Source organism: Bactrocera latifrons, unplaced genomic scaffold (genome assembly GCF_001853355.1).
Source record: "Bactrocera latifrons isolate USDA-ARS-PBARC rearing strain unplaced genomic scaffold, ASM185335v1 scaffold_89, whole genome shotgun sequence".
NCBI lineage: Eukaryota > Metazoa > Arthropoda > Insecta > Diptera > Tephritidae > Bactrocera > Bactrocera latifrons.
In genome coordinates this window covers 359,459-382,608 of record NW_017537589.1, presented here as the reverse complement: position 1 = coordinate 382,608, position 23,150 = coordinate 359,459, and the positions used below count along the sequence as shown (strand labels likewise).

The 23,150-nt window shown below is 34.9% G+C and overlaps 1 protein-coding gene across 1 annotated transcript; it reads left to right on the top strand.

Moving 5' to 3' along the window:
- The first annotated feature begins 16,015 nt into the window (after positions 1-16,015).
- Positions 16,016-17,139, top strand: LOC108977422 (kallikrein-6-like). Its single transcript, XM_018947101.1, has 3 exons — positions 16,016-16,321; positions 16,406-16,679; positions 16,753-17,139. Exons 1-3 carry the CDS (start codon positions 16,023-16,025, stop codon positions 17,113-17,115), a joined length of 936 nt encoding a protein of 311 aa, XP_018802646.1. The 5' UTR covers positions 16,016-16,022; the 3' UTR covers positions 17,116-17,139.
- Positions 17,140-23,150: the final 6,011 nt, after the last annotated feature.

Genomic DNA, 23,150 nt, shown 5'->3' with positions numbered 1-23,150 from the left:
TTACCCCTGCAAACACCTCACCAATATAGTAAGTGGTGTGGGGCACAATCAATGTTGTGGCATCAGTCTGGGGTGCAATAGTTAAATGGTCGATCAATCGTTATTGTTATTCACCTAGACCCTCCACACGCTCGCCCTCTGATCCGCATAGCATGTGAAAATGTCCAGCTGCTGGTTGGGCTTTATTATCTTGCTGTTGATTGTTTATCTGTTTGGGCGGAGACAAACCGATTTGCACTGAGTGCACTGAGGTTCATATATATAGGTATATGTATATATGATTTCATATGTTCCGAATGCTTAACGCGTTGAGACTTTCATGCAAATGCAGTGAATTCGTACAAGTATGCGCTCATATATAGCACACATATTTATATAGGAGCCGGCAAGTAAGTGCATGTGCTATGAAAGCATAAAAGTGTATAAGTGTGTTATTCTTTCACTTTGCCTCACATTCTTATTTACTAAAGTCGTTTAAAGTATTTCGAAAATTATGAATTCGTTGGAAAGTAAAAAAATAAAATGCATTGGGTTGATGGATACAGGTTTTGTTCCAAAAGAATAACTGTTTTGAAAGAGGAAATCGGGAAATGGTTAGTGACATCATTACGCAATTAGATTAAACAAAAATTTAATACCTACATGACTGCTAGTACTCTGCTATACTCTCAACTAGTCACCGACCCTGGTTGATGTTTTTCTACTCAGATACCTTCGAAGTATGAAAGGGATGGAATCGCCGGAGGATCCATGTTTTACGTTTCTAAGATTGCGGTCTGGGTTGTAAAAGGAGAACGTTTTGCGAACTATTCATCAACTCAAGTTTTTTGCTTCCTGACCATTAACAGAAGATGGAGTCATGTATAGAGTTCACGCAAGTGAGGAAAGTTATCTGATAGCCATTCACTGGGATATGACCACAAACGATTTTCTTACATATGGTTCAGCATCTCACGACTTCCGGTATTAGATCAAGTATCCTCTGGGTAGCCAAAGAAGGCGCGCCAAAGTGATAAGGCGAACCATCCCTATTCAGAGTTGTGCGCTGGATTTGGGAACCGCCACGTAAAAAACGCCCCGGAAAAACTAGTCAATAGTCTCGGATAAGACGACCCTCTTTTAATGACGACCATGACAAACGCATTAAGGACCAAGATTTGAGGGCATGCATCTGGAATGGCCGGTCCCTTAATTAGGTTGGTCCCGCTGTTCAGCTGATTGAAGTGAAGAACGATGTGACCAAATCTCATCGAATCAAATATCTTTGACACGACAGTCGTTAAATTCAGCCTCCACGAAGAAACATCCCCACATAGGTTGAGGCTCTTCGTTTTTCGAGGGGGCCGAAATATGCTTATCTGTAATAGGCGGAAGACACGTCTCCAGTATTTTAAACGTGCGTACACTCCGAGGTCCTTACATCGATTCTGAAGAATATCTTGTTGCAACCAAGATACTCACCCGTCTCTGTGCAACAGAAGACGCACTTTAACAAACATAAGAAAGGTTCGACGTCGAGAGGCTGCAATCACAACAGATTCAACATAAAGAAGGTCACAAAAATATGACTTCATTTTCGCCATACGAAGTGTCAAAGTAAAAAATTATATTAAATAAAGTAAGTACAAATTTTGCTTAACAAATTGCATTCTCACTACTCAAAAGTAATATAAGAAATTTTTACCCACACATAGCAACACATATGAGCCACAATAACACAAGGCAGCACATTTGGTAGCTCTACAACGTCGTAGATTTTGCGAATGTAAAAAATCCAACTAAAAGAAAAAGAGAAATAGAAAATTCACTCGCCAGTGTCTGCACTTGCAGTGATCAGCGATATGAAGCATGAAAAAGTTTAGGTCATAAATAATGTCGACGTCTGGAAGCAGGTCACACTTACTATAACTTAACCAACTCAGCAGCACTTGTTTTGCCGTTTCGAAATGTCACTTATGTTGTTTTTTGTGTGTGCTCCACCTCCCGCTGATGATATCTCAAGCTGTCTTTAATTTGCTGCATATGAGTACTTCAGCAAGTACTGCCACCTACACACACACCATAAGTACATAAGAGCATAAGAGCATGCATATTCCGTTACTTGAAATATGTTTAGGAGGGTTGGAGAGGAAAAATATTAGTGTACACTGGGCGAAAATGTCAAGTACTCTAAACTCTCTTAACTAGTCAAATGAAATATCGCAAATTAATGCTAGTTTTTTAGAGTTACATAATTTCTCAGACAGAGAAAGTGAACAGATGTTTTTGACAGTTATGACACTTAAAAAGTAATGTGACTCTAAAATAAGACCCTTTATTGTTAAATTAAAATATTAAAATATTAAAAATGAGTGAAGACTCTTTCACAAAAAGTTACAATTTTTATTATTTATTTTACTTATATCCATTTCGTTTCAATATCCCTCCCTAATGTGACAGTGCAGTCTCTGCCGTTTACGCCCAAACTACTTAAGTAAACTGCTGCAATCACCACACCAGCACTTATTTTATAAGCACCTATTTTTGGCCTCTGTTTTTAGGCTCGACGACACACATGGACCATTCAGTTATTTGAAGACATTTTTGTTGCCAAAGATTCGCATAAGTGGCATAGAGCTTTTAATATAACCAACATGTTGCCAACAAAAGGCGAAAAAGAAGAGGAAATAAGAACAAAATTAAGTAGTTTCACTGATATCAGTGGCTTGCAACATGAGACTCAAGGAGCAACGTTGCGACTCAAGCCTGTAATGCGTTTTGTCTACGCGTGTATGTGTGTGTGTGCGAGCGCAGATTTATTTTCTTTTTATCAGTGCCATGCAGGCTGGACCTTGTACGCACAGACAATGCTGACGTAAGTAGACTTCCAAGAGTTTCTGTAGTTGAAGGTGTGCATGTTTAGTTGGAAAACATCTCTGTATTGTATATGCAGCTAAGTACATTAATATCTCTTTAAATATACGCTTAAGATGTTTTTATGGTAATATTTTAGATTTAACAAAACACTGTTTAACTATCAAATGAGACCTGTTTCTAATGCTTTAATAGAATTTCTTGTCCTTAATGAATTGCAAATTTGATACTAATTTCAATCTCGCAAAACATTGAGTTTATCGAATCAAAGTCCAGTATTCAAAGATACAAAAATATGAATACTTTTAATAGAAGTTTGTAATGATTTTTGACATTACATAACATTATATATATAAAAACTTTCCCCGACTGATTCATATAAAGTACATGCGCAAACGAAATCGATAAAAAATATTTTCTATATTGGTATAATCCTTTTTTCATGTAAAGTTTGTCCTCCATAGAATAATTAGTGTGTGTTTGACAGCTGTTTGTTCACGAAGGTAAAAGTTTGTCTGGCGATTTTTTCCATGCAAACAATTCAACAAAGACGACCGGTATGATAACCGACTATTTGATAACTGAAATTGAAGCGCGTAGTCGCCAATTACCAATCGAAATGCTCGAACGAGTCATCAAAAATTCGATTCAACGGAGGGACCATCTCAAACATAGCTGCGACGAACATTTGAAAAGGATAATCTCAAAAAAAAAAAATGCCAAAGAATTTTCTTTAGAATAATAATACATTCCTCGTGATATTTGAAGTTTCTGTGTTTCTGTAAAAAAAATAGGGATGGATCACCCTTTACATAAAACCAGAACCTGGACAGCGTATTTATGGGATGCAAACCCCACAAGATCAGATGACCGACAAAATAGTTAGCGTAATGCATTTTCTTTAAAATTTTACTATACTGAACTAAAGATGATAAAACATCAAATTTTGATATGAATAATTCTATTAAAACGAATGATATCTCCTAAAGAAAAATAGAAATACAATATATTAATCGGTAAGTTCTTGAACAGAACTAAGGAGAACTTGATAAGAAAAATTATTTTGTATGAGAATATACTTATGAGAGAATTTATGAACATAACTATGAAAATAGGTGGTAAACTCTAAATGATTCAAAAGGCATGAGCACTTGATTAAATTCCGCTAAAAACCCGCAATTAGTCACCGCACAAACGCATTGGGGACATTTGGGTGGTAATTTCGTTCATATTTGGTTAATAGGCAGCAAATTATCGAACAGTATTATTATAATATATATTTAATTTTTTGAACTCAATACAAATAATCATTTTATGTTTGTATACTTAATAAAGTCGTCTAAGTACATATCATCACACAACAAAATTAACACTTTTTTGTTGTGACTTGCATTACACGAATTGCACTTTTGCTTATTTTCAACACCATTTTTATTGACTTCTTTTATTTTCATAAACAAAACGAAATCGCCTCTTAACTAAAAGCATGCAAGCTATTTACATAAGTAGTCGGTTTTTTATGGCCAGCGCGACCTTTTCATCCCGACAACTTTTAAGCCCAATCTGTTACATTTATCCGCATTTCATTTTTATTTGTTTGTATTATATAACTTCAAGTGTTTTGTAGGCGGAGTTTGAGTGCTTGTAGACGCAGCCTCGGCACCGCCAGTTCCAGCCCGACAGCCAAAGTCTAACCCACTGTCAACGCGTCGCATATTAATGGCTTAAACATGCATAAACTCTACTTAAGCTGCCGCGCACCATTGCGCCTTACAACAACAGCAGTAACAATAACATGAACGACTAAGAAGCTGCCACCCATTCCTTCTTTTCACCGTATTCTGCATGCTCTGCAAACTTTGTGTCAAAAAAAAAAATACTATATAAAAAGTTACACGCAAAGAAAAATAAAGCGAGTGCGAGTGGGAATAAGCGAAGAAAAATTGAAATTATTTGTCCTGCGGGATTTTTTGCGGCTGCTACACTTGTTTGCATCCATATAACCCACACCAAGCCACAAGGAAAAAAGAAGGCAGGAGCACTTGATGAGCCTGGCAGTAGCGCATGGATGTGGAACGCAGAGAGGGACCTGTGGACGGACAAGTTGACTTTTTAACGCCACTCATTCGCATTTGCTGGTATTTATTTTTCGAATGTACTGCGCTATGGTTGTGTGCGTGTGTGTGTTTGCATGTATTTTTAACCGCCATTTATTCGGTTGGTTGACTAACTGTGGATTGTTTTTGTTGATGGTTCGGTTGACTGTTCCCGGGTTTACCGCGTTATTTGTCGCTTTGTCAAGCCATTTGGGAGTTGAGCAAAAGAAAAAACTTGCGAAAAATATGCAAAATAAGCTCCCAAAATAATAAAGAAACACTTTTCATATTTTTCACGCCCGCTGACGGCGTATATTATTTTAACTCTATTAAAATAATAATTATTATGAAACTTTTACACATTTCAACGGGTATGCTTATGCCCACGTACCCAGTATGTTATACGAATGTGTGAAGGGTGTATGTTTAAACGTATTGTTTGGAATATATTATGGTTAATTTTTCGAATTCCTAGAAGGAGCAGAATGTTAAGCAATAATCTGATAATTTTTTATTTTTTTTTTTTTTTGTTAAGTAGTAAAGTATAATAAAGTTATTGTTGCTTTTTTTGTACTCTAACTTGATTGTTGTAATTGTTATAAGGTTAAGGGCCAAATCTGATCCAGAAAAAAAAAGAGTAAATTTTCATAAAGATAAGTATATGTCCTTAAAAAATAAATGGGAAAGGATATCGTATCTTCACCGTACCCTTGTGGTCATTGAAAAATCAATCAAAAACGAATTATTACTTATCACAAATGTCGCATATAAGAAAGCACAAAAAAAAAATAAAAATCGATTTCTTCACTAACGTCTGCTCACATTTAAGTGGAAAACAATATCTTGTGACTAATGAGCCGATAAAAAAAAATATTATCCTGACATTTCTATATTACAGTGTGAAAATTCCCAAAATCAATCAAAACCACGCCCACATAACATATGTATAACACAATTCTAAATTCTATATGATCCTTTTACCATCAAATATAGTTCAGTCATTATAGTAAGTTCACCTCGGAATTCGAGATACCCAGCTTTAAGTCTGTAAATATTGTATATTGACACCCTAAACGTTGTCTCAAAACCTACATATGGTACATAGGTAAACTTACTATAATGACTGGACACCCTCCTGTAGGCTCTTAAGATATTAAATCTTACTCCCAAATACCACCAAAAGGGTTGTCCCCTTTACACCCAACTTTTCAAAAACCCAGTCTCTAAATATGTATGTGGAGCCGGAATGTATTTCTGACTTTCTGCCGAAAATAATGGTCAATATGGTATATTATTGAGATTTGGGGAAAATGTTCCTTTGATTTGATCGGATTAATACATCATTTCAAGCTTCTTCCCTACAGCTGCAAGCGAAATCAATGGTAGTGGGAAAGGTCGCAAGAACAGCTGGTACGATGAAGCCTACGATGAAGCGGTCGACCACAAAACGAGAGAAATGGGATAGATAGCGATATTGGAAAAGAGAAGCAAGACATGAAAACGGCCTCATTTCACGAAAAGATGCGGAAACTAACAGAAAATTTCAAGACCGAAGCATACTCTTGTAGGACCCAAAGGGGGGGCTACTGTTCTAAACAAATTGAAGTTAAGGGGCGAACACTTATCAAGATTGCTGAACGGCAGTAAAAGTGTAATATCTGAATGTGTTAGCTGACATTGAGTAACACCAAAAACTTCGTTAGGATCGGGAAGGACCTCTCCGAGCTCCGATCGTGGACTTCTTCAATATATTGCTGGAGAAAATGATATGAGCTGCAGAGCTAAATAAAGAAGGTGTAATCTATATCAATTCTATAAGAGTATACAGCTTCTGGCGTATGCCTATGATATTAATATCATTGGTCTCAACATCTGTGCCGTTAATTCTGCTTTCTCCAGAGTGGATAAGAAAACAAAGCAAATTAGTCTGGTAGTAAACGAGGACAAGACGAAATATCTCATGTCATCAAACAAACAATCATCGTATTCGCGATTTCGCTCACTTGTGTCTGTTGATGGTATTAACCTGTGAAGTCTATCTTGAAACCAGCATCATCGCCAAAAACTATATCAGCTTTGAAATCTAACTCAGAATCACTTTTTCCAACAGGTGCTACTTCAAACTGAGTATAAAAGCAAAGGGCTCTCTCGTCAAACAAACACCAACCAATTATGCTGTATGGTGCGGAGGCATGGGCAATGACATCATTTGATGAGTCGGCCCTATATTTTGCAGAAGATTTATAGTTCTCTGCACATTGGTAACGGCGAATACCGCAGTGGATGAAACGATGTTGACTTGATCATGTCATACACCGTTCAGGGTAGCATAAATAACAAAAAAAAAATTACAAATTCTTCTTCACTGATACTTTCTCTAATGGTTGATTTGGGCATTAGTTAAAATCAGATGAGTAAGCACAGTAATAATCAATTCATATGATTATATAGGCTCTGCTTCCAGCACTCATAACTGTGGAATATATAACAACCAAAAAAATAAGAACCTTTGATTCATACATACATATCTTAAACATATTAATATTGCCATAATTTGTTTCTTTTTCAAAGAGAAAATCCGCAGATGTTCTTCTGCGCTCAATGCAAATATTAACTAAAATAATATTCATACCCAAGCGTAACATTTGCATTCACTCTCAGAATTTTCAATAAAGCAATTTACAACAGCTTTACAAAGCTTAAATCACAGCAGCAAGAGCCACAGCAACATTAACATTTATTGAAATACGAAACAAGTGGCTGCTGCGAGGTCAGCAAAACAATATTACCATTGACCTTCGATTGTGCCGATTTTAGTGATTGCTCGCTTTGCTTCGACGAAACCGAAATGTGTAGACGCCATTTCACAGGCAAGAGCTGAAGAAAACTTTTATCATAAATTTCGAAACAGCTGCCAAAAAAGGTGTCTGTTCGCGCCGAAGTAAAAGTGTGAAAGCCAGCATATATTTTTTCATCATTTCTTTTGGGGGGGCTACAAGCTTTGCTCGTGGTTAAGGTCACCCATGTTGGTAGCAACAGATATTCATATGAAAAGGATGTACTCGAGTTATGGCAAAAAAAAGTAAACAACAATTTGGACAATCGAAATGCGTTATTGCACAGTTGAATGCGTAGTAATTTCACTTTTCTCGGTGGTAAAGAAAAGTTCAGGAAAATATTTATAAAGTGTAATGTGTTTTTTTGGTTATTTCGTGGCATCGTTCGAGCAATTTACTGCAGATGTTGGCTATGTAGACAATAAAGCTTTTCATAAGAGTGAAAGAGTGAGATTGGAATTTAAGAATTTCGGCAGCAACACTTTAAGCATTGATTTTGGAATTTAGAAATATTTCACGACTTCATAATCGTTAATCTCCATTGAAATTTAAAAGACGAAAAATGTGTTTTTTTTTTTTTGAGGCCGGCAAAATAATTTACAATGTTCATTTAAACGTAAGTCTTATAAAACTATTTCAATGGGGTATAATAACCTCATCAGTATGTCGATTTTCCAAAATACTTTACGTAGTCTTCTAATAATTTTTTATTTAGATCAGGAGTCTTAATATTTATATGTAAAATGTAAATACAGAACTAACTCAAATTTAATCACACATTTAGTATACAGACATGCCGAAGAATATTCGCAATAAATGTTGGACAACATGGCGTATGAGTAATATGTAGAGATGGACCTTTACATAAGTACAGGGTAAGGCTTCTTTCAGTTTTGAAATGTTGTTGACAATGTGAATATATGTATGAATATTGTCCAAATTGGTTAAATACGTGATATCAGACATCTTCAACATTAAGCTTATCACGGGTCTAAACCCTGTTACATATGAAGCCTGTTTCGAATTGTTTACATATAAAATAAATCTTGGGGTAGGGTATAGACATCTATCTCAGGTGTTATTTGAAAAGCAAACATAAAGATTTCAACATAACAATAGTTGCCTAATTTGTAGCACCTAGCTCAGTAGAGCAAGTCATAAAGAAATAAGAGATATGAATGACATTCTTAAAAACATTTTTTATTTAAAAGGATGGTCCATCTTCGCCCTTAAATTTCGTCCTATTTTTGACGACGGATTGCAAAAAACAAAAACTACACATGATATACCACACAGGTTTAAAAGCATAATTAAGCTTCCAAAATACAAATTCCGGTTACTTGTGGCATTTCACAAAGGGCACTGCAGGCTCAAGAAAAACCTTTTTAATGTGGGTATTGCCTCTTGTGCAAACTGCCAGTTTCCGCCCTGAAGCCGAAAACTGCCGAGCACCATATTGTAGACTGCACAGTCTAAATATTGTGATAGCGATCACATTGCCTTAATAAGACACCCAAATACTCGAAATTTATCAGATTGTTGGGTATACATAAGTTTCTGTGACTGAACGGAAAGACCTTAGGTCGAAAATCTAATTTCAATTTATTTCTATCTATCTATCTTCTACAGATTATATTTGAGCAACATTTTTTTTATTACATCAATTAATTATTGTTATTATTATTATTATTATTATATAGAAAACAACAATCAATTGAATGTGTCATTGCTGGTGCGGGATTGTTGACTTCTTGAAACAAAAATTTTTTTTAATAATCTTTATAACTCTATTGGCGATAAGACTTAAGCTTTTTTTCACCAATTTGAAAAAAAAATACATTTCTTAAAAAAACTCCAAAAATCGTGAAATATGTTCCTCAAAAAGTCACCTGCCTATAATATACTCAGCGACATGCTTTTTGAATTGGTAACAGTTTACAGTTATTTTTCATAGTTTTGTCAAAATCGTGCCAAAATTAAAAACACTATTTATTAGAAATCGAGCTTAAAGATAAATGAGCGATTTGAATAGTTACCGCGTGGTCGGGTTTGGGGCTCAAAATCCCGTAAATGAACATACTTTCAATTTCTCAATTGAACCTTCAATCAATTTCTTTAGAGTTACTACTATATTAGAAATTAGAAATAGTATGTAAATTTTTTTTTTTCTTTACCGCGAAGGTAGACGACCCCCTTAAGGACATAGACTAACATTATAATTGCCACTTAAGTGTTGAATAAGAGGAAATATTTACGAAGACACTAATGATAGTGACTATGAGTGATCCATAAAATTTTAAATTTACTATATAAAGTGACATAAACCTAATTTAGTTTGGTTTTAATGACAAATTAAATGATTCTATGAATTATGTGCAATTTTTGGTTTCGATGGCGATTGAATATGAAAGAACTGAATTTGCTTATTCAATTTTTGTAAATACAATAATTCAAATTATTTACAAAATTTAAGTTGTGCTTTTGTTCTCAAACTACAGATTTGCATACCCGTTAAGTTACTGAGGAAGAGTTGGGGTATGCCTTTTATGTGATGTTTTCCCTCGATTGAGCGCCATATTTGATTCACAGTCACGTTTTATCAAAGCATACAATCGAAATGTATGCATTAACAAGGTGGTCCAAAAACTAAAAAACAAAACTCTACTCAAATGTAATCCGAAAATCAAGTAATTGAAAATAGAAAATGCAAATAACATTGAAGTAAAGTTTTAAATTAAAATTTTAAGACATTAGGATATTTATATATATATATCTTTTTTAAAGAGGTAATGAAAATCCAGCAACTTAATAGACATGATCTAACATATGCAAACCTTAAAATCTGGAATCGGAACCACACAGTATTAATTAGAAAATAATTATATATAGGCTTAAGTACTACTCCGGAGTTTACCTTCGGGTTTAGCAGGGCGGTAATATTGGCCTGAATCTTTTGCGCTTACTTTACACAAGGAAACTTTTACCTCTTAATCAGTTGTATCAAGCTACTTTGTTATCCGTCTTGCGTGATAATCGCGTTACGGTCGGTGTAAACTGAAAGCCTTGGACATACATACCTCAATTTCATTAGATTCGAAAAAGTCTGTACACGGCTGTTCTCTTCCTACGGTAAGACTACAAGTGTATACTAATTTTTCTCTTATTGGATGCAAATTACCAAAGCTATATGGAAGAAGGGAAGGCAACATCACCTAGATGAATGTTTAAGTTACAGCCTTAGCCAGACTAAGATTGAAATATCTTATTAGAGACACCTTTGTAGTACTTGGCGGAGCAGCTGGGATTGATATTTCCCGCCTTAAAAAATTTCTATAAGATTCTGATGATACATATCTAAGAGTTTTTTGAATAGAAAAGAACCAGCATTTACAGCTGTCAAAGTTCCTTAGTTCAATTTCAACGACCAAGCAAGATCCCTGCCGTGGGAATGGACTAATTTCTGCTTTCACGGGTATTTTAATCGATTTCTGTAAATTATATAAATATTAAGATCTATATTTTACCCCGAATAGGTAAATTAATTTTAATATTTGTAACACACAAAAAAAAAATGCCGAGACGCTATAAAATATATTTATAACAAAAATGGTCAGCAGACGAGCTGAGTCGATTTAGCCATGTCCAAATATTGACAGAACTTCTGGTCCTTTCGTAGATGTGAAAATATTATTTATGATCTTTAGGACAACGATATATAACATACGAGTTTACATACCTATACATTAATGTGTGGTTAATAAAATCGATATCTCCTGCTATTTAACTTTGCATATTAATATTTTTATTTCCCGAAAGTTTCTTATCTTCCAAATGGTGTGCAAAGAAGTCCGTGAATTATTGGGAAGGCCTTCATTTCATGTAAGTGTAAATTGTGTAACTTCAAACTTACTTACTTAAGATAAATACTTAAACATACTGCGAGACGTTCATTGTACTAAAATCTATAGAAATGATTAGGAAAAATATAATTCAAATTAAGTACAAACTAAAATATTGAACCCTTTTCCCTAGAATAATTAACAATTTCAGAAGTATAAAGGCAAGTAGAAACGTATTCACTTCAAAGAAATCAAAATATTAATTAACCCTAGCCTGAACTTTATCAATTCTATATCTTAATAACATAACTAGCAAACTATTTAAAACCTGTCACAATACATTACAAGTAAACACTACACTATGGAGACTTGTTATCCTCATAGAAAAACTCATGTCGCTATCAAGATACCACAGAATAGAGTACAATTCTCAGTTGTAATTAAAATTGCAATCATATTGCAACGAATAATAACAGAAAATATAAACTAAATGACTAAAAGTAAAAGAAAACATAGCATAATAATGACAGCCATGCACTCGAGCATTCCTTTCCGCAATAATTATGATAGTGCGTCTTAATATTACTTTGTTCTCGAAATAACCTTATTATCATCAGCGGTTTTGCGATTATTCTCATTACATTTATCTACGTATGCCAAGTGGAAAAGTAATTTTCTCTGCGACAAACTGGACAAATGACGGAAGGCAATGGGAAAGAGGCAAAAAAAATAATCGTAATGACTTACTGTGATGAGCGTCTACGTCTTTATTAGTGAATGTGAATACAAATACTTTTTCAGCTAATAGATTCAACATAAAGCTGGAATATAGAAACATGTATATGTATATACATCATAAATGTTAGTATATTATATCTGCTTATATGTACCCTCGGAATATACATATTAAAAGTAAAGCAAAGTCAAATCTTTTATTTTAATCATTTATTGCACTGATTCATATATTTAGCTATTGTTTTGAAAAGTACTTAAAAGTTGTTGTTAGTGCAGGCCTTTCATACAATCACATTTTAACCTTGAAGTATATATATTAAGAGAATTCGTCAAAAATTTAATTATTTACAAAGATATAGCTATTTTAGTGGCACGACATGCAAACCGGCACACTCAATCCAACATTTAGCTTTGTCTTTATTTCTTAAATTCCACTTAACTGATTTACTCTAAAATTGGTAAAAGCACTCTCTATAGGTGGATATATGTATTTTCTCTTTATCGTATTCTCTGACACTCTGAAGAAATTGGTATTGCATGTGGGCGAAATCAGGTCATTGCCACACCCATAAAATAACGTTAATCAAAAAACCAACAACTGTCAAGCTGTCATGTTATTTTTAAGTATTGTCTGGTTTATCATCACGTAAAGAGTTAAGGCTGCCAACGTTTGATCATCGTTCAACTTTATTACGAAAATTCACATTCTGTAAAGAATGACGACCGCTATCGTGCCATAGTAACCAACTATTAGACGCCTAAAAGGAATTTATTGAGAAAATACTTCGATGAACAGATACTTTCAAGTTTTAGATCAGTCGATTGGCCACTAATATCGTGTGATATCACATCGTTAAATCGTTTCTTGTGGGGATATGTAAAGTCTAAAGTCTACGTCGACATTCAGGCCGCCGCTTCGATTCAGGCCTTGGAGCAAAACATCAAGCGTGTCATTCGCCAGTTACCAGTCGAAATGCTCTAACGAGTCATCAAAAATTGAACTCAATGAATGGACCACCTGAGACGTAGTCGAACTAACATTTGAAAGATATAATCATCAAGAAATAAATGGCAAAGAATGTTCTTACGAATGATGAGAAATATTTCCCAATAAATTTGAAGCTTCTGTGTTTTGAAACGTTTAAATAAATGGATGGTTCACTTACCCTCTAGTGAATTTAAAGTAAATACCTCACAAATCACTAAAATAAATCGAGCAAACTAACTGAGAACAAGTCTCTCGAGCATCTCCTCATACTGGGTGAAAATGGATCATAACCATACCCAATCAACATAAAATGGTTTTATTGAAAAATACTAAAAGTACAATAACTCACTAAATAAATACGGTAGGAACATTAATACTCTATCTGTTTTGTTTTCGCTTTTCAGCATAGCGAGGTTTTCAATAACGTCGTTACAAAAGTAAACCGATAGGGATAGCAAACGATGTCATACTTTTAAACAATTCATCATGGAAAGATATATAATCCAACAACAAGACAAAATTACAAAAATTTACTACCGAAATTCGGAGTCAGTGGACGCAACTTTAACAACGCTACCGTCCAATTTATGATCGTCATAATGATCCTGTCTAATCATTGAGCGTCTAATGGAAAAATTTGCAAGATAGAGAAATCGAGAACATTGCTGCCGCTAGCGCTTATCAGTCTGTTACACGTCGTTCTCATGCGTAGGACATCTGTGTGACGTCGTTGTGGAGAATTTTGCGAATAGATCTTGACCAACATACTTACAATATCAAACTGACGCAAGAACTGAAGCCGTTTGACAACCAGAATCGTCATATGTATGTCAATTGGGCTGAGTAACAACTTGAAAATGATCCGGATTTTCACCGAAAAGTCATCTCCAGCAATGAGGCTCATTTCTGCTTGAATTGCATCCCGGAAAAATTACGGTTTGGTGCGGTTTATGGTGATAATCAAGACTGCCACGTCACTATAAATGGGCGTCGCTACCGCTCAATGATAACTGGATACTTTTGGCCCGAATTAGATGATATGGACTGGGACAATATGTGGTTCCACAAGGACTGCGTCACAAGCTACACAGTGAATTTCACAATCGATTTATTGAAAAGAAAGCGAGTTTCATACTATCCATCGAATGTACTTTCACAGAAATAAAAACATTCGTTAATATTCCAAACCGTTTCTGTTATATTTAAGAAAAAAACGCTCTTGTCTACAATGGAGACATCAAAGAACGCCATATCTTACTCAAAAATGGCTAATAATGGCATAATTTTCGAGTGACCAGGTACCGAATATATATGAGATATTCTGAGAACTTAATTTCCTGGTCACAACATACCAGGTGCGTTCCAAAAAAACAAACAAGACTTTTTGAATCTAGCGCCCCCTGGTAGGTGCTTTACAATCTGCTATCTTTATCGAATGTTCAGTGAGAATTTCATGTCATTTCATTGATTGGAAGTGAAGTTATTGCGTTTTAAGTGTAAGTATGTTTGTGTTATCAGTGCGAAAATCAGCTTCGAACAAAGAGCCAACATTAAATTTTGTTTTAAAATTGGTAAAACTTTTACCGAAACGTTTCAATTGATGAAACAAGTTTATGGCGATGATTGCCTATCTCGTAGTAGAGTTCACGAGTGGTTTCGACGTTTTCAAAGTGGTCGTGGGGACACAAATGACGATCAACATGTGGGCCTATCAAAATCCGTGATCACCGGAAATTCCATCGAAACTCTGCGTGAATTCATCAAGAATCAGCCGAAACCTTCATTTAAATTCATTGAAATGGAATAGAACATCTCCAAAACATCGATTATCGCATTTTGACCGAACATTTGGACTTGCGAAAGGTGTGGCATGGTTTGTACCGCACAAATTGACCGACGCCCAAAAATTGCTCAGAATTTGACATTCGAAGGACGATTATTTGACCAAAAATCACATTTTAATCATTAACCACAAAACACTCATTCGACATGCTTTCGGACCATGCAAAAAACTGTATTCAAGCAGAAGGAGACTATTTTAAATAAAACAAATTGATTTGGCCAAAAAACACCATTTGTTCTCTTTTTTTTCAGTGCTGTTTACTTTGAAATGCACCTTGTATATTGATGTCAAAAATGGATAAAAATCGAGTCAATACCAGGCTTAAGTTTAAAGCCAAAAATGTGTGCTATCGATGTACGAATTACCCCAACTTCGATATATTAAATTTAATGATTTGCGATGATTGTAATATTTAAAAGTTTGTATTAAAATTCATGAAATTATTCTTGTTTTGACAATGGTTAACTAGAAAAATATATATATTTCATAAATTTAAGGATCCATGTGACCCGTAACCGTTGGTCCACAGCCGTTTTCATATATAATATGTTGAAAAACTTGTTATACTTCAAGTATATCCAATTTCAAACTGAGAATGAACATATTTTAAAACATTTTAACGTGTATATTTTTTCCAACTTTACCTATAGCTTTGCTCGCAAGACTTTTCTAAAGAATTTCATCAAATTTTTCAATTTCAATATCAATGAAGCATTTTGTTTACCCTCTATATACAATTCAATCTGTTCCAAAAAATCGACAAATGGATTCTACGAAATTTGTCTTTGTTTTTGGCTGAATAAAATCAAATAGAAATAGTTTCTGGCATCGATGTCTACATTACAACAACTCTTGCCTATTCTCTGTTGTACTACATTATTTTTGCAACTCGCACAAAATGTTCAAAGCCGTTATAACAACCACGATATCACTCTATCAGATTGCCTGCCGGAGAACACGAACTTTTCATTGTTTACCGGAATTGATAAGTTCAAAAGACTTCAACTTTACAAGCACATCGTATCCATACGTACCACCCGAGCTACCGCGTACTTCGGAGACAATCACATTTGTACTGGGTCAATCATATCCAGCAATTTAATATTAACTTCGGCGCATTGTGTTATTGAGTGAGTAGGAGGTTACCTGTACCAATGAGTGCTCATATTATTGTAACTCGCTTCATTTATTAATTTCTCTACCACAAACTTTAGTCGTCGAAAAATTATTACGCGCACACATCGTCTTGTCGTGGTTGCAGGGGCGCCAAATCGTTTAGTTAGGACAAAAAGAACGCTTGAAATGAAAGTGCTCCAAGTTATGCCTCACAAAGAATTTATACCAGCAGGTGCTCACGATATAGCATTATTGCGTATCGCTAAAAGTTTTCCTGACGACAATGACTTCATCAAAGTAATACCCCTCAATGAAGAGATTATACCAAATGGAACAAAGTGCCGCATCCTTGGTTGGGGTCAACTGTTTTATGTGTGTGCTGACTTTCTTTCTGTATCGTATCCAAATGTATGGAAATATTATTGATTATATTTTATTCCTACAGCGAGGTCCCTACGCGGCTGCACCAATAAATGCTGTTTTAACGGTATTTTCGTATGATTATTGCCAACAATTTTATCCCGATGTATTTGATGAGACGATGATATGTGCCGGCAAGACAGATCCATGGGATTTGAACGCTTGTCGTGGAGACGCGGGTGGTCCACTAATTTGTGGTGATTTTGTGGCTGCCGTTGTTTCTTGGAGTTCATACTGTGGTGAAATTCGCAAACCAACTCTTTTTACCAGTGTATATCATCATCTCGCTTGGATCCGAAAGACAGGCGCAGGCGGTGCAACAATAGTAAAAGCAATTAAATCGCTGGATTTGTTTTTATACACACTATACATAAATATCTATTTTTGAGAATCACTTTTGACAACTATGTTTGGCTCGGGGATTTGTAGAAGTTTGATATTTATATACCCTTGATTATCATTTTATAAATTACTGTAAAACAGTTGATAATATTTTATGTAAAGAGTTAACTCTTTTTTGTTGTCTATAGACATTTTGATGGTTCCTATAAAATGGTTAAAGTATCAATAAAACTTATATTTATGAGGGAGTTCCGATAAGTTCTAAGCTCACCGCCCAACGCCGTCACTATCACAAAGCATACTCGTGGTTATTGTCTGAAAGCGAAGTTTTCGGCGATTTTTAAACAAATGGAAAAAAGTAATATTAGTGGGAGGCTGGTTTCGTGTTTTTGTAAAAAACGCTTTGAAAGCGACCATCAAAAATTTGTGATTTTCAATGTAGTAGTCGGTTTTTGATAAGCCATACCCATGTACTGCGAAAATGATGATAGCCGTAATATATACCATCGGCGCAACAGGGTACTCTTTTGCTCACTCCGAACTGCTAACTTGAGATTTCATAAAACTGTTTGAATATATTAAGTGCAAACTGAAGAGGTTTTTGGTCATAGCACCGAACAAGTTCCATGTCTGCATCAACCGTAAAATTGACTGCCAACATAGTGATTCACAAGGTGTGAACTGCATAGACTTTCTAGAGAAGCGCAGAATTGTCACGGCGCTCTATGACTCACGCGTCGAGTATGATTTTAGTTGTATGAGAAGACAATCGCTATTAGGAAATCTATTTTGTAGTACTCCACACAAATTATTTTTCTGTCCGGTTAGGGAAGTTGAAGCATCGCTTGGTGTGTGCGTAATTAAAAGGAAAACATATTGACAAGTGGCCAACCGCCTAATTAACAGTAAAGCCTAATGACAAAAGCCCGAACTTTATCATAAACTTCTAAAATCGATTTAACCATTAGAAGGTGACGTTACCAGCAATGGCTGAAAAATGCACTGAAATTTACTACTAGACACCCAACTGTAATTTTAAGAACTATTTCAAAAACATCGGCCGTGGAATTTCGAACTTCTTTATATTGGGGATGTGTGGTTTAGATCAAAGTCCAAATCAGTTAGCGGGCATTTTAATGATATCAACTCAAGGACATCATATCATCCTGGAATATCGTTACATGGAGAGTGGGCGAGATTATAATCTAATTTCACCTATTTTAACAATGTTGTAAGTAGTCTCAAAACTCCGACATCCGCTTGAGAAATGTGAATTGATTGTTATGCGTTTATCAAGCAAAATATTTCAAAATAAGCGATATAATTTAAAAAATTATAACAAAACTTATCTCTTTCGTGCAATTAAGTAAATATTTGTGCCTATAAATATAATATATATGTATGTGTGCATGTAAGTTCTTATATATGCATGTATTTAAGTACACTTAACTCATTCGCTCATTAATCGAATAAACAACAAGCAAATCTGTATGTACGTATGCCGCTACTTTCATTTTGTTTGTTTACAAGCAATTCAGCACGCATTGACAGTCAATTAAAAATCAGTTAATCAAATTAAGTCTATCGCCGAGCATAGTGCACTTCACAATAACTCACGCGCAATGAGTGCATTTGTTGCCTTATCGAACTCTTCAAAATGTTGGCACTTCACCGCTTAATGGCTGATCTGTAAATGCATATTTAATCGGATTTTTTAAATCATTCAAATTGTTGTTTGCCCTTTCACAAACACACTGCTAGCACATTGTTAAATATTTTTTAATTGAGGGAAGTCATTTTTTTTTCAAAATTTCATTTACTACTGCATAATAATGTTTATGCAAGCGTGCACCTACTATGTGCGTGTGCATTTGTTGGTGGGTAGGCAAATTGTTTGTGGCACACCCGCAAAATGATTGGCAATAAATATTGAATAATGCAAAATTGATATGTGCAGCACGCCTTGTGTGTAATTAGCAAAAAATCACTCAAAGTGATTGACATTAAATGTTTCAAATAACCACAAATATTCGCCGTGCAACAATTTGCAAAAGCGAATGTTTACAGTTGTGAATAAAAACATTTAAATAGGAAAATATTGTTGCAATATAAATTTTGATTGTTGATTTAATATAAAGTATATTTGCCTTTAATTACAAAATTAACTATATAATTTATTAGTATCATTGACTTGTTATTTGAGAAATTTAAAACGTAATTTAATTACTGGATTAACACATATAATCCATCCATAATTATCAGTATTAAAGTTGGTAAAAAAAAATAAGAAAAAAATACAAGGTGCGTCCCAAAGTACACAGGACTTTTTGAATCTAGCGCCCCCCGGTGGCGCCATCTATATCTCGACTGGTGCGTTATAATCTGCTTTATCGATTGTCCAGTGAAAATTTCATGGCATTTCATCGATTGGAAGTGCAGTAATTGCATTTTAAATGTCAGTATGTTTGCGTTATGGTTATATATTTTGACCGAACATTTGGGCTTACGAAAGAAGTGTGCAAGGTTTGTTCCGCACAAATTGACTGACGACCAAAAATTGCACAGAATCCAAGATTTGAAGCATGATTATTTGACCAAAACTCATATTTTAAGCATCAACTACTCCCCGTATTCACTTGATAGGGCACCGTGCGACTTCTTCCTTTTCGGAAAAATTCATTTGCATGAAAGGAAAGCGTTATGCAGATAAATAGGCATTTCAAAAGGCTTTCACCGGCCAACGAGCTAAAACACTCGTCCGACATGCTTTTGGACCGTCCAAAAATCTGTATTGAAGCAAGATTTATTTATTTTGCCGAAAAAACTATTTGTTCTGTTTTTTTTTTTTTTTTGAAGTCCTGTTTACTTTGGAACGCACCTTGTATGAAATTATTTGAGCTTCTAATCTACTTACTTTATACCAGAGAATCTGTGAATCTATGTACGATAGAGAAGAGAAGTTTTTTAGTAATGTAGAAAATCCCATCATCCCCAATGCTACAAACCTAATACAAAAATTTCCAACTTTCAGTGGGATTTTACCGTATAAAATATGTAAAATTTCTAGCTGAATTTATACCAAATATGCCTGATTATTCCCCAGAATGCTCAAATATTGCCAAAAGTTTATTCAATCAGTTCAAACCTTTCCCAAATCTCAATATAGCCGATACAGTATGTTCCGACTGACTTTAACAGTTTATATTGGTCAACACGTGTAATATTTGAATGGAATTAAGAGCACACATTTTCCTATTAGTAATTAGGTTTAGCACTAGATATGAATAAAAGTGATCCATGCTTTGATCTAAACCCTATATTCCTAAGATAAAGATTTTCAAGCTCGTCCTTTTCTCCGCAGAAGGCTCAGTTGTCGGAAGCGATAACGTACCACTATGACATATATGCTTGTTTGGAAAACAGAATACTTTCTCGAAATTTGAAAAGGGTTTTTGCCTGAAGCAATGGTGTAATCTCCAAACAAATTATGCATATCGGGTTCCTATATCATATAGCTGCCAAGCAAACTGAACGATCGCAATAAAGTTCTTGTGTGGAATTTTTTTTTTTTAATAAATGAGATATATTTGCAAGGATTATTGTCCCAGACAAAGTTACAATCTCCGTTCAATTGTCCAAATCATACAAACTCACCGATAAAAATCCAGTTCTTTCATGGAAACTTTTTCTTTGTGAAGCAAGGAAAGGTATTATGGGTTCAGTGTAACCGAAATTCATTTTTTCCTTGTTTAATATAATGTTCTGTCAAGTATTTCTCCGACTTTGGTCAGTGGTATCAGGTCCAGCCTAAAAGGTGGATGCAAAAGAGTCACTTATCGTTTGCGGTCTGGCGTTGCTTTCTTCTGACAATACAATTGTTTGGCCGTAGGATAGCGAAATAGTTCTCATTGGATATTAGCAATTCTACCAGCGTTTCTCCTCTTCTTCTTCGCACGAAACACTTCTCAAATTTGATTTTTGGAGCAGCCCTTAGCTCTAAGCGAATATGGAGGCTGGATGTAGTTATAGTTATAGTTTTTGGCCAAGTATTTCCGAACAAGGAACCAAGTGTAAGATTTTAACAAACTAACCAAGCTTATAAAAACATGTCTAACCTTAGCGACGGCTACAAATAAACTTAGTAATGAATACAGATTCAAGAGATTTATATCAATATAATAAAAAAAAATTGGCAATACCTGCTCCACACCTACGAAATTTTAAATCTAAAATTTCCATTTATTTCCTAACCGCACCTAGTATACGAGTATGATTCCTTGGCAATCTGAAAAATACCAAAGAAAACCAGGTAGAAAGAAGTAATCATCTGCTTCGGTAACTGATTGATATTCTTTCCATTAATCAGTGATTTCAAAATGAAAATTCGGCCCATGAAAATTTTTCGCTATGCTTGTGGTACCCATAAATCTCGATTTTTTTCCAGCCGTATTTAAATGATTCTAAAGGGTCTTTTGTGCAATTTTCGGCTTCTGAGCAGTCGAAGCAGTGCTTACAAGAAGATTCGACCCGGCGATTTCCATTATTATATCTACATTTTCGACCCTTCCAAAGTGAGGTGTAGCGTTGCTACAATTTCCGGAATAAAATCAACGAAACCAAAATTTAGCGTGATTAACTGTTTCAATATCAGGTTTATAAACATTAATTATAACATATTTTTAGCCGCCTAGCTTGCACTTTCGTCTCTCTTGAAACAATTTTTTGAAGTATTTTCCATTTTCTAGTGTCCATCTTTGACGCCAGTTCAAAAAATACTCAGTCAAGCAATTGAATACAAAATCTTCTATTTTTAACGTTATTTAGCATAATTTAATCGCTATTATATAACCTGAGTTACATAATTCTATAGTCATCTATTGGAAAAGTAATTATTTTCTTTTTTACCAAATCTAAGTATCTCCACTAAAGCTTACTTAAAGCAACACTTTTCAACTAAAGACTTTAAATTACAATCCAATTGTAATAATTCGTCTGGAATTTGCTATAAATTTTAGGCACTTTAAGAAACAAGATTTGGCGTCTTTAAAATTCCTTCTAAAAGCAATTTAATTAAATGCACAGCAGACAAATAAGAGCGAAACTCGTCACACGCAGTCCGAAATTGCAGACCAATGTGAAAACTTTTAATTTTAATTACGCACACATTAAATTAGAACAATGAACGGCAACAACAGCTGTTTTGCTGACATTCAACAGTGGCAAATTGATCAATAAAAAATTTTAGACATTCGTGAGCCAGTGCCAAAGATGTGGTTGCCATGCATGTATCTGTATGCATATGTGTGGCAACCATTTGAGAACGATTCTGTGTGTCCTAACTACTAACGTAAATGCTTATAACCGCAAACATTGGTGTGAATTTACGCAGAAGACAAGCGCACACAGACATACATACATAGACGTATATATAATTGCATCAAAAAATGACACTCATTAGATTTGACCTTCTTAAAAGTAATTTAAAGTGACCCTTAAATACTTAATAGCCATTCCGGTGTGTATGGATATCCATGTGTGTGTGCTTGTGTATTTATTGTAATTTCTCAATTTAACCAAGTGCAAGCAATGACAAGGTGTATGTATGTAAGACGTTTGCTGCAAACCGAATTAGAAACTTTCAAGCAACATTTGGTTATGTACAAATTCATACATACAATGGCCATAAGTATATACATACATATGTCCACCTATAAATACATACATACAATATTGTTGAATGTGGCTCGTAAATTTCCACAGCAATACGTTATTGTGCACCGTAATCTAACCACCTTCCTTGCGTTCCTCTCATAAATGTACTTTCATGCGAGCGCATAGTTACGCATACGACATGGCGTACCCAAAGTGACTTATGTTACCTACGGTCAACTAGTTAGACTTTTAATCTGTCCACTGGTATTTAAACTACGGCTAAGTCTCATCTCAACTGACATTTATGGTTTTCGGCCAAGTGTCCAAATGTTGTCAGAAGTTACACTGTAATTGTTGTTGCTTCCACTGTTATTCAACTTCGTAGCACAAGGGACTATAGCAATGCTTAACAGCATTTCGCTTTTGTTG

Coding starts and splice junctions, on each gene's coding strand:
- LOC108977422 (XM_018947101.1), top strand. CDS start 16,023: ATGTCTACATTACAACAACTCTTGCCTATTCTCTGTTGTACTACATTA. Junction 16,322..16,405: donor TCGGCGCATTGTGTTATTGA/GTGAGTAGGAGG, acceptor CACAAACTTTAG/TCGTCGAAAAATTATTACGC. Junction 16,680..16,752: donor GTTGGGGTCAACTGTTTTAT/GTGTGTGCTGAC, acceptor TTATTCCTACAG/CGAGGTCCCTACGCGGCTGC.